At 43.4% G+C, this 12286-nt stretch overlaps 1 protein-coding gene across 2 annotated transcripts in view; it reads right to left on the bottom strand.

The window, feature by feature from the left end:
- The window catches only part of TRIM37 (tripartite motif containing 37), a 1276082-nt gene that overhangs the window by 748083 nt on the left and 515713 nt on the right, over window positions 1–12286 (bottom strand). For both annotated transcript variants that reach the window (XM_078679853.1, XM_078679852.1), the window contains exon 12: window positions 6997–7073. In XM_078679853.1, the coding sequence (XP_078535979.1) occupies window positions 6997–7073 (77 nt within the window). The remainder of the gene's footprint in view (window positions 1–6996; window positions 7074–12286) is intronic.

Genomic DNA, 12286 nt, shown 5'->3' with positions numbered 1-12286 from the left:
TGATATCTACACACTGCTCGTTACAGCTATGGTATGAAGCTCTATAATCGCACAATGCTACTCCAGTGTTTTACGCTGTTTATGATGAGGTCTGTTCCCTCTTGAAAATTTAATAAAAAGATTTGAAAGATAGTAAATGGTGATGTACCATAATTCAATGCTCCTACCCCATTAAGCAACTGTTCCTCACTGTCCTGTACTATGTCTATCATTTGTGTTGTATAAAATCTTCAATAATGATTTTGAAATAAAAAAAGAAGGTATTATCTGCAATCTCATATTAAAGACTGCTTATTGAATTCTTATAATTTATATGGGAAAACACCTTTGCTTTTATAATAGTACTGCTATTCAAAGAAATACGCCATATCATCAATTAAAATCACATGAGTAACCAGAAAACAAATCAATATCCCCCACTTGGACCAACATCTGAAACGGCAGTGAACGAGCAAGTCCACTTCTCTATATAAGGGTTATTCTTTCATCCATCCTATAGCTTTCCTCTTCACTCTCCCATCTTCTATCTCTCCCTCGCTCTAATCGCACCCTTTTTCTCAGCAGGACTCATCACAATAAGGTCACTAATACTCATTAGCCATTAATTAATAGAGTCCTGAGCTAAGAATAACCAACAAGTAACAGAGCCCTGTGCATCAACTGAATCTGAAATAGTTTTCACCTGCAAGAATAGCAACAAAGGACAAAACTAGCCAACATACAGTAACAAATGGGGCGTTGATCATCAAAAGTGTCCAAATCTCTTGAGCTTCGGCAGAGAGAGGAACCTGACGCCTGTTCCTATATTGTCCGCCAGAAGAATCAATGAAACCAGCTTTCCTCCAACAGAATCCTTAATGCTACATTCCGGTTAAACCTCCATCAATACCCCAGAGAACACAATCCTCTACAATTAGTACACTGCCCATTCTCAGGCCCAGAGAAGCCCCTCTCCAACACGCCCCCCCTTACCACTCCTCCCCCACGGGAGAACCCTCCACAAGAGTCAACCCCACTTCCCCTCGAGAAGCAACCCCTCCTCCTCACTGCTCACCCCCCCCCCCCCGCCTGAGCAAAACTCTCTCACCCCTCCTCTTCAGCATTCCTCCCCATCTCCCTCCGGATCAAACCCGACCCCCTCATATCAGAGGAAAATGCCACTGAACTCGCATACTGCTTCCACTTCGCTAACTTCAAACCTCCTGACTCCCCATGGTCTCCTTCCCCTCCAAACTCTCTAGTAAAGCGAAGAAACTCTTCAAACAGACTTCTCAGACATCATCCCGAGACTCTATTCGCTGACACCTACCACTGCCTCTCCACAGATCAAAATGGACCTTATCTTCCACACAGACAGGCCGGACTTCTGGCACTCTACTCTAATCACACATCTCAACATCTTCGAAACCACCTCCACTCCCCTCAGTTGCAAAGTGACGACCTCCCTCCCGAATCTCCAGCTAAAGAACGGATATATCTTCATTACCATTTTCACTAACGGCACAGTCTTATTTCAGGAACATTCTCACTTCTTCTCACTAAAAGAAGCCCCCTTGACCACTTCAGGTTCCGGATCCATCCCAGCCTTTCATTCAGATAGATATCCACGATAGGAGACGAATCAGACCCCTCCTCCACTGTAACTCCTTCCCTCCCCGTTCCACTTACCCTCCGCCAATCAGAAAACCTGGTCACCCAGCCTCCTACCTACCTCCCCTGCTGACTCCTAGGATGGAACATCTCCCTCCAGCTCAGCCCACCCATAGGTCTCCGCTCCCGAATCACTCGGGTTCAGTCTACGTTCACAAGGCAGCATCCCCGTCAATCAGACAGCCTGCCCATCCTTGCCCCTCCTCCCCTCCTCTATTAACCCCCAAGTGGGAACCTCACCCCCCAGCTCAGCCCACTCGCACCCCTCCGTCCCCTCTCCACTCAAGACCCGTCACATGCCTTGAGGCAGCAATCCCCTCTCCTTTTACTGCTACTATAGATTATCCAGGTAGCCCCTGTCACAAGAATCTTTTTGAACAGGACTCTCGTCCTTCATCAAACTACCTTCTAGTCAGAGACCCACCCCCCGTCACCAAGGACAAGGCGGCCTCTGACACCCTTCCTCACCCCGTGGTCCCTCCTCCCTTGGTCCCTTCTCCCTCACCCAAGATCACTCCGGATTCAGACACCCATCTTCCCTACAGTGACAGCACGACACATCGCCTCTCCCTACTAGAAACACAGCTGGAAATCCTGGTTCGAGGCTTGAGTGAAATTCTCTCCTCCCTAACCCTAACCCGAAAGTCCTTCCATCCACCCTCTGAGCTAGTCGATCTCATCCAACCTAACCTAGGCAAGGTAACACCCCCCACAGAGCCACACGTCCCACCCAGATCTAAAGTCGGGTCCCCTAGAAAAGGGAAGAGCAGCTCCCTTGAAACACTCACAAGAACTTCATCCTCACTTTTCCCGCAGGGATTGACACCCCCTGAGGAACCCTCCGACCTTCTGCTAACTCGTCCCCAAAATACACGATCCAAGTAATCACGGGAGTCAGAAGCAAACACCCTCCTCCGAGAACCCCAAGACCCGCATCCCACCTACCTGGCCCTCCTTCCAAAGGTCCTTCCGAACTAGCAGAAGCCATACGCTCCCAAAACATAGACATAGCATTCATAACAGAAACCTGGCTCAACAACCTCTCCAACCCTATTATGGACATATTAGTTCCCCCTGGATTCTCGATGATCAACAAGGACAGCCAAGAGAATAAAGGCGGAGGCATAGCAATCATCCACAAGAGCAACATCGCCATCACGGAAACCTCCGCTGGTGCTTCCAGCTCCTTTGAATGCCTCTCTGTCAACATCAAAACTCAGGATTCAGACCCACACTCTGCCATCTTCTATACCATCCTCCAGGCAATTCTTCAGAATTCGGGGTTCACCTTTCCGACTTGATTGCCCACTGCGCACTAGGCAACTCTAACTACATAATTCTGGGCGACCTCAATCTAACATGGAATGAAACCAAGAACCAACTCATTCAAACCTTAAATAAACTACTTCAAGCGAACAATCTGACACAACACTGCTTAGAAGAAACTCATCACAGAGGAGCTATCCTTGACACCATTATAGCGAAAAGGAAGACCATCACCATCGATCACATCCTCCCTGTCGACTGGACCAACCATCACATAGTCCTCTTTCACATCGACCTTTAAATCCCGACTAATTCAATTCCAAAACGAGACCCTTCCAAATGGGTTAGGAACACAGCCCAAATTCCACGAGCGGCCTTAGAAGAAAGAATCAACTTGCTGCTCCCATGCGCCACTAACCACCTCTCAACCAATGATATCACCTCTCTCTATAACACTAATTTGACGCTTACCCTAGACCAAATTGCTCCCTTGAAACTAAAGAAAGCTAGGAGCATCCCCTCTAGAACATGTTTCACCACTGACATCAATGAGGAAAGAAGGCAATTAAGAGCCGTAGAAAGAACCTGGAGGAACAATCCCTCAACCCCCCACCGTGATCAACTCCAAGAAGCCCGCAGGACATACAAAAATCACATCAAGAATAAAAAGTCTGCTTTCTTCTGCTCAGCATTAGATAACGCAAAAAATCGACCCAAAGAACTTTTCAACAAGATAAGAAACCAGACCTCCAAACCCATTCCTCCCTTAACTCAGGCATCCAAAGCTCGGTGCGACAACTTCGCAACCTTCTATAACGACAAAATCGACCTCGCATTGGGCTAAAACCCCATCTCTCTCAAAGAGAGCAATATGCCCAAAACCCTGGTCAACGCTTCCATGAAATCTCCACAACAGTGGTCATCATTCATTCCCATCCAGGAAGCAGAGATAGTCAATCTTATCTCCAACGCCAAGCCCTCAGCTCACGCCCTGGACCAACTACCGCCTCTCCTGACCAAAGACCTAAAGCGAGTCCTAGCTCCAATATGGTGCAAGATCATCAATAGCTCTTTGAGCTCTGGATCTGTTCCAGACTGCCTCAAGGTAGGGCAAGTCACACCACTATTAAAGAAACCAGGTCTAGACACAGAAGATCTGAACAGTTTCAGACCGGTCTCGAACCTTCCATTTTTGGCTAAAATAATGGAAAGATGCGTACTCCCCCAGCTAACCCTTCACCTTGAAAACATCAAATTTCTAGATCCCCACCAATCGGGATTCAGAAAGGGATGTAGTACTGAATCTGCAATCCTCAACGTCATAGACGACCTACTCAAGTCACTCGACTCCGATCAATGCTGCCTTCTCATCCTCCTAGACCTATCGGCTGCATTTGATACAGTCAACCACAACCTGCTCCAAAGGGTTCTTCAAGATAGAGAGAGTTTACAAGAGACAGTCCTTCAATGGTTATCCTCCTTTCTTCAGAACCGATCACAGAGAATAAAAATCAAAAACTTTGAATCCGACCTTCACCCGGTCATCAGAGGTGTTCAAGGGTCTGTACTCTCCCCACAGCTCTTCAACATCTACATCGAACCCCTCACCGCTCTACTCAGAAAATCCAATATCCCCTTTCATCTATATGCGGACGACACGCGGCTCTATCTGGAAACGACCTCAATTGACGACATCCAGAGACTAAACAATACGCTCAAGGAGGTACAAGACTGGCTCACAACCAATCACCTGAAACTAAACCAAGACAAAACAGAAATACTACTCATTTCTAACAAAGATGATAACCCTCAAATCAAAGAATGGCTCAAAGCCATCGATGCCCTTAATGGCAACCTCTCCCTGGCAGACTCGGTGAAATCTCTAGGGATCACCCTAGACCCAAAACTTGACATGAAGAAACATCTCAAGATATGCTAAAAGTGCCTTTCTCAACCTAAAATTACTTTACAAAATAAAACCCTTCCTCCCACCCAAGGACCTTCAACAAGCCACCCAAGCATTAGTCCTCTCCAGAATGGACTAATAGACTAAGGGATCGCGATCCTGACAGGGACAGCAAAATCTCACCTTGCCCACTTGAAGACGACACTCAACGCAGCAGCAAGAATGGTCTCCGGAATTAAGAAATTTTAACACATCTCGCCAGCCCTTAGAGAACTCAGATGGCTCCCAGTGGAGTTGCGAGCCAGTTTCAGAACAGCCTGCATCACGCACAAAGCCCTGCACACAGGCAAACGAGAATACCTGGCTGTCAAGCTCACCAGGGCAGGCCAGTCCAGGAACCTCAGGAGCTCCAGCTCTCTACTGCTCATCCCTCCTAAAACTCACAAGCACAGAACCTCAGCCAAATCCCTTTGCTGGTAACTCTCCTAAAATCTGGAACTCCATTCCTCCCCACATTAGAACAATACCCTCGTTTTCAAAATTCAAGAGGCTACTCGAAGACCTCTTCCTCGACCGTACTCGAGGGAACTGACAGACCCCGGACTGCCCCAACTGTCAATTTTGTCTAAAACTTCGAGTCTGACAACACGGTCGCAACTCAAGATTCCCTCTGGGTACAATCATTTAGATGACCGATTCTGTACAGTTGAATATCTGCTAACTACTGTATATGAAGTATGTGTTGTGAAGCGCTCTGAAACCCTTTGGTCTAGCTAGCGCTATACAAAACTACTAAAATAAAATAAATAAATACTTTGCCCTTGTGTCTTGCTTCTCCTGTTGTCTCTCTCCTAACATTCCACTTCTCTTTCTCCTTTTACCTTTCCCTACTTCTGACCTCACCTCTCGTCTCTTTCCTTCTTCTGTCTCTTTTCCAATTTCTCCTTCTTCACTCATCTCCCCTGATACTGGACTTGCCTTTTCTTTCTCCTGCCTAGTCTTCTCCAATTACATTCACTCTCTTTGTTTCTACTGCCACATGTCTCATCCCTCTTCCTAGTCCATTTGTCTCTCCCTCACTTTTGCCTAACTACCCTGCCCATTAGTCCCTTAACTCTCTCTCTACCCTTCTATTGTCCATGTCCTTCCCAGTCAAAACTTTCCTCCTTTCCTTTTTCTCCCTCTTTTATTTAATTTCTTGCTCCTGTAAAATTGCTATAACAAGAATAGACTGGTTTTAGTTAGCCTGCCCCTAGTTTGAACAAAGAAAATCATTAATTTGTGTCAGCAGTACACAGATTTGTGTCAATAATATTACAAATGTGGACCAAAATTAAAGAATTTAATTAAAAAAGATATCAGTCAGAAACTGAATGTTTGCCATTTTTCATTCATACAAGCCAAGATTAATATAAACTGACATGATCACTTTAAGTATGTAATAGCTGTTAACATTTAACCTTATGTTTTAGTGGGAAATGCCTGCATATAATATGGTTTCACATATGTCTTTCTGCTTCTCAATCCTGCAGACATTACACCAGAAAGTGGTTGCACTGCAGTGGAAGAATCACAGTGATCGCATTCGGAGTTACTCCTGTATAGACTTGTAAATCGGTATTCAAGTTTCCAGTGTAGCCAGCTCACCAGCAACTAATAGAGGGAAGTGTTATTAAGTCTCCCAATACACCCAGAACAGTCTTTGAGAGCTGCTTAAAACATTACAGCGAGAGAGGGCTACACAAGAACAAAAGGGATAATACATTCTTTAAACACAGACTGGACTAGTTACTCGAACACATTTTCTACAGAAGTCTGCAGTGCAGTTCAACTATGAGTATTGTCACATTCGTTCTTCCTCAAGGTTACATCAAGTATTAAAGGCTGGCAATTTTTATTTTGAATGGTTTTTCAGTGTTGGGTAAATGATTAATTATAATATAAATACAAAATAGTATAACACTCTTTGTGTATTTAGTATGTGTATTGCCACAGAATTCCTTGATTTGCGGTAGCAAAGGACTATCCCAAATATGAAGTCTATAGATATAAGGCACGACAAACAGCTCTGTCCGAGACAAGATAAAAAAACAAATAATGTGCATAATGCGGACTCTAGAAATTCTAAGGAAGAATGATTCCAAGCACAAAAATGATGAAAGAAATGTACATACTTTGAAGTTTCTGGCAACCCAGCTGACAATTCGAGGAAGACAGACAGGTAATAACCGCGCACCACTCCATTTCCATCCTGGAAAAAGAAATTTGAAGAAAACAATAGCAATCACAATCACTGAAAAAAGAAAAGGAGAAATAGTATTTTTTTGGAGATGGTGTTTATCCATGCCCAAGAATATAGCTCTTTAATAGGTTTCAGTTGCAAATTGAATGCACTAAGTTTTAATCATCATAATTGTAGTCAAAATAGTCGTCAAATTGGCATGCAAGTAAACGACCTGTCTTCTGCAACAGTTTATGAGTCTACATTCCCCTGAGAATGTAGAAAATTCCGGACATCAGGTAAGTAGATTTTGAAGCATACTCATCTATTGCGAAGTTTGTGATATGTGGTGAACCCAGAAACAGCTGTATCCTGGGACTTTCCAATCTCTAGAATAGGAATAGGGTGTGAAAATGACATAACGTGCTTTTTATGAGGCTGTTAGAAGCTCTAAACTACAAGAAATGCATATACCTTGAAACACATGCTTAGAGCAGAGGTAACTATCGTTTGGGAAATATCTGGACATTTGTATGTGAAAGTGTGGAGTACTGATATTTCACAGATGAAGACAACCAGTGTTACATGCAGATAAGATTTGACAGTAGCTTAAAAATGAGCACTTAGAAGGCCAACAGAACTGGGTTATTTTTATATAATTAAATTGTGTAGGTGTGGAGCCTGTGATTGAATCCGAGAATGAAACAATGGATGCACTGATGTGTAAGTAGTGCAAGGATAGATGAATAGTTAAGTGGAAACTTGGATGTCAAGGAATGAATAAATCAGTAAATCAACATATCGTTACAATAAATGATGGATGACCGAGTATAGCTGAATGAGTGACTGGAGTGAATGTTGAATTTGTGAATGGACAGTTGAATAAATGTATGATAGGATCAATAGGTGAATGAGTGAGAGCCAATGTGGTTCCTACCTACTGCTTCATGATGCTCTTCCCTCTCAGCCCTCATATATAGGGTTCTCCCACACAATGGTTGTGCCCCCCAATTCAGTGAGAATTGGGGTGTCAGACAGACCGACACTGTCACTAAGAGTCATCCTGTGTCATCTTAGCCAAGTTTTAGGTAGGTCTAAGCCCTTATGTTCCCTTGATCTTTACATTGTGAAAACGGGGTCCTTTCAGAAACTCTCAATATTACATTTGCTTAAATTGTTTGGTTTGGTGCCCTTGAAAATAGCACTCAAAATGTCACAAATATCCAACACTACGCTCAGTCACCTGCAAATAACTAGCCTTCTTCATGAACAAGCTCTCTACCTGGAAAGAGAACTTTCAAGGTCTGAAGAGTAAATACGTGGAATAAACTTCCTCATTCTTTCAGAGGTTAAGAACATCTATCAAAGTTTAGTGAAATGCTGAAAACCTGGCTCCTGTATTGAATTCTTTATCATGCCATTACTGGATTGAGTTGTTTTAATCATGTAGGACAGACCGTGTCAAGAGAACTCTTTTAGGGATGTAGGTTTTTCAATTTCTTAATTAAGTATAAAGGAAGACAAAAATGCATACAAAAGCTGGCAAATGAACAAATGTCGAGATGACACATTCACCTGTTCCTGTCTTTTCGCCAACAATAATTTCCATATAGATACTTTTTGTTTTTATTTTACCATTAAAGTATATCATTAAAAACTCCATAATTTAAAGTCTGTTGGGGAAAAAAATAGTCTAAGAAGCAGAAGATATCAAAAAAGACATTAAGCCTTTTGGTAGATAGTCTTTCACACAAGAGGAAAAATATATATACGTAAGCTGTAAACTTGCCAGTTCTGGTAAACACTTCCTTATGTTAAATGAGTTGAGAGGCGGTATTTGCAGCACAATGATTGTTGCTAATGCTAATAGTTAGCTCAGCCAGCTCTGTGTTCTGATGCTTCTGTCGGATGCCGACAGGAAGACCACGAATAAATAGACAAAATTAGCAGCACATTTAGCGGAGTGAGCTACTGCAGATGAGCGAGGTAACATCTCCACACTCTTGCTAGGACGGTTTCAGAGTCAGTGAAGAAAAATGTGAACGTCTAAACAGATTTATGGATGACGTCTGGCTGAAAACCGTATTAAAGTATAATATACATATAATTTTAGTTAAATCAAAAGATTTTGATCTAAAAAACCAATTGGTCTGCCATTGGCTGCTAGCCTCTTGCCCAGAGACACAAAAGGCAAAAAACAAATCAAGAAAAAAAGACGAAAGATGGAAAGAGAAAGAAAAGACGAAAGAGTGAGTAAAAGAGAAAGAAAGAAAGGTAAAATTAACTAGAGCAAAGATAACTAGAGCACATTGATTTGCTCATAGCTCGAGTTCACGCAAGTTGAAGGCAAGGAAAAAAGGAAAAGAAAGGAGAAACAAAAAAAGAAAGAAGAAAGGAAAGAAGAATAATAGGAAGGAAACAAAAAAAGAAAAGAATTAATGAAGGGTAAAAGGACCGAAAGAAAAAAAGAAAGAAAAAGGGTACGAGAAGAAAAGAAGGAAATATAAGGAAATACAGGATGGAAGAAAGCAATACAAAAGATGACAAACAAAAGCAAGCCAACTCAAAAGGTCTTGGCTAATGGCCAATCAAAAAAGAAATACACTTGGGAAAAAGCAGCGGCGGACGGGACAGGTAAGTGCAGTGGAGTTGTGGGGCAGGGCACGACAGGGGGTGAAGCCGACAGACAGGGGGTGAAGCCGACAAACCACGGATAAGGTATTATATAATTATACCTATTCTGTTGTCTGTCGACTTCCCCCCCATCCCACCCCAACCGCGTCTCACCGCGTTCAACTGTGCCAGCCGCCGCTGGGAACAAGGCATACACAGAAGGAAGCTGTGGCAATCACACATTCCCCGTGAGCAAGACAGCATTTTCAACTTCAAGAAATCTGAGCTGCAGTTAAGAATAACAACATAACATATAGACGGTGTGACTAATAGGGACAGCCAAAAGAGAGCTCATCTCGGGTTGTCACAATGACATCTCAAGTGACGCTGTCACACTAACTCCACATGTTATGGTGGAGCTTTTAACATTGAACCACTGGACAACAAATGTAGAGACTTGTCCCATTATTAACAGGAAGATCCCCTTAATATCAAACTCCAATAGGGGGAATGGAGAACATGAAGTGGCAGTCTTAAAGGAAAGCAAAATTAGGCAAAGCATGAAACGTGTGGAAGAAATGTAAAAGGAAAGGGGGTGAGCAAGGGCTCCATGCCGATGAAGACACTGCACGGCACAGTCCTGGCTAGAAATGCAGCACCGTTGTGTTTGACGAAGGGTTGTGGACCCTTTAAGATGCAGTCCAAGCAGCTGGTGCCCTCTGAAATTTGTAGAGCAGGTATGGTTTGAATCGTATGTCCCCAAAATATGGGCCTGGGGAGGGGTCTCCACCAAACAGCGAGACAGCCGCAGCCCATAACTCCGGAAGTAACAGCCAAGCACTCTCACTGGCTGCATGCTATGCAGAACTACCAATGGCCTGCACTGACCTTGTACGAGATGCACTTCCATGACTACATGACCTATTGCACCTGCACCACTTCAGCGCCCACTCTGCTGCACCCGCTGTTCTTACTTATCAAGCCCAGTTAACCAACTCCCAGTACTGGGTATGAGGAGGGGACAGGCAACTGCCAGAGACAACTGTCAAGCTCCAAAGTTGCGGGGAGGGGGAGGGCAGCCAATACAGGCCAGAAAGTGAGAGAGGAGAGCAAGCACTTATTTCAAAAGAAAAAGAAGAAAAAGAAATGTGTCTGCCTATGCAGACTAACAAAGGCTGTATTAATTGCTGTACCAATGACATGGACATATGCTGGCCATACATCATTAATGACTGTTACATCCACCAATGGCTGCTACTATGGTCCGACAACCACCTGAATGACAACCACCAATGGCTGAGGAGAATGGCATATTGACCCCTCTTTTCACATAAATGTGCCTTTTGAACGTTCTGAGTTTCTGAATATGAGAAAGGTAGTAACATTTCTAATGTACATTTCTTAAAAGTTTTCAAAATGCTAAAAGCAAGAAAATGATTGATTTAACTATGAAATCAAAATGTTAACCATGGTGGAGACAGAAGAGAAGAAAACAAGTTACTTACCTGTAACTTTGGTTCTCCAGTATTGGTATCATTATGGGTAATCATTTCCCCTGTCGTCGAGACGGGAGTCTACGGTACATAAAAAAGCAATGGTTAGCAGTATAGCTAACTGAAAAAGGCCTACGCCCATTTCCCTTTTGCAACCCATGACCTTTGTTATGTAAAAAAGAAGCAAACTTGTCCCTTAGCCAATCAGAGCCACTCACCCCTAGAACCCTCCTAAGAGAACCTTTTGCCCCTCAGATTTTCGGGCATTTGTGCTATAATACTTTTCGTGCCAAATCCGAGGTGAGCCTCTCAGGGGAGGAGGTTGGGCGTATGTGAATCTATGAAAGCTTTCAATACTGAAGAACTACAGTTACAGGTAAGTAACTTGTTTTCTTACTCCAGTATTGGAGCTTTCATAGATTCACATACCTGAATCAGAATAGCGAGCAGTAAATTATAGCAGAATTTGTTTTTGTCACCTTCCTTTCAACAATATGTAACCCATGATATCTGCACATAGTAGTAACCGTATCAATATATACATAGACATATTGCCCCTCCAAGACATATCCAATATAAATCAACAATAAAATGTGCTTTTCTTACCAAACAAAGGAAGAAGGGATGAGAAAGAGGCTCACCGTTATTGGAAAAGGTTCCGCAGTACTGCTTGTCCCACTGCGTCTTGCATGAGCATCTAGGCAGTAATGCCTGGTGAAGGTATGCGTACTCCTCCAGGTGGCTGCTCTGCAGATGTCCTGAATGGAGACGCCTGAAAATAGAGCAGTTGAGGTTGATACCGCTCTTGTGGAATGCACACGAACACGTGCTGTCAATGGCTTTCCCGCTGCTTGATGACAGAACTGAATGGCACTTGAGATCCATTGCGCGATTCCCCGTTTTGATAACGGAAAACCCTTCCTGGGGCACTAAAAGCCACAAACAATTGTGTAGATTTTCTAAAAGGTCTTGTCCTTTGCAAATAAAACTTTAGGCAATGCTGGACATGTAGAGTGTGGAGAGTCCTTTCCGCCGCCGTCAATGGTTGAGGAAAGAATCTTTTTAGGATTAAGGGCTCATTTAAATGGAAGTCCGTTCGTACTTTCGGGATGAAGCTTGGATTCGTTCTGAGGACTC

Source organism: Lissotriton helveticus, chromosome 3_1 (genome assembly GCF_964261635.1).
Source record: "Lissotriton helveticus chromosome 3_1, aLisHel1.1, whole genome shotgun sequence".
Classification (NCBI taxonomy): domain Eukaryota; kingdom Metazoa; phylum Chordata; class Amphibia; order Caudata; family Salamandridae; genus Lissotriton; species Lissotriton helveticus.
The sequence above is the reverse complement of the archived record's forward strand: the minus strand, read 5'-3'. Positions and strand labels throughout refer to the sequence as shown.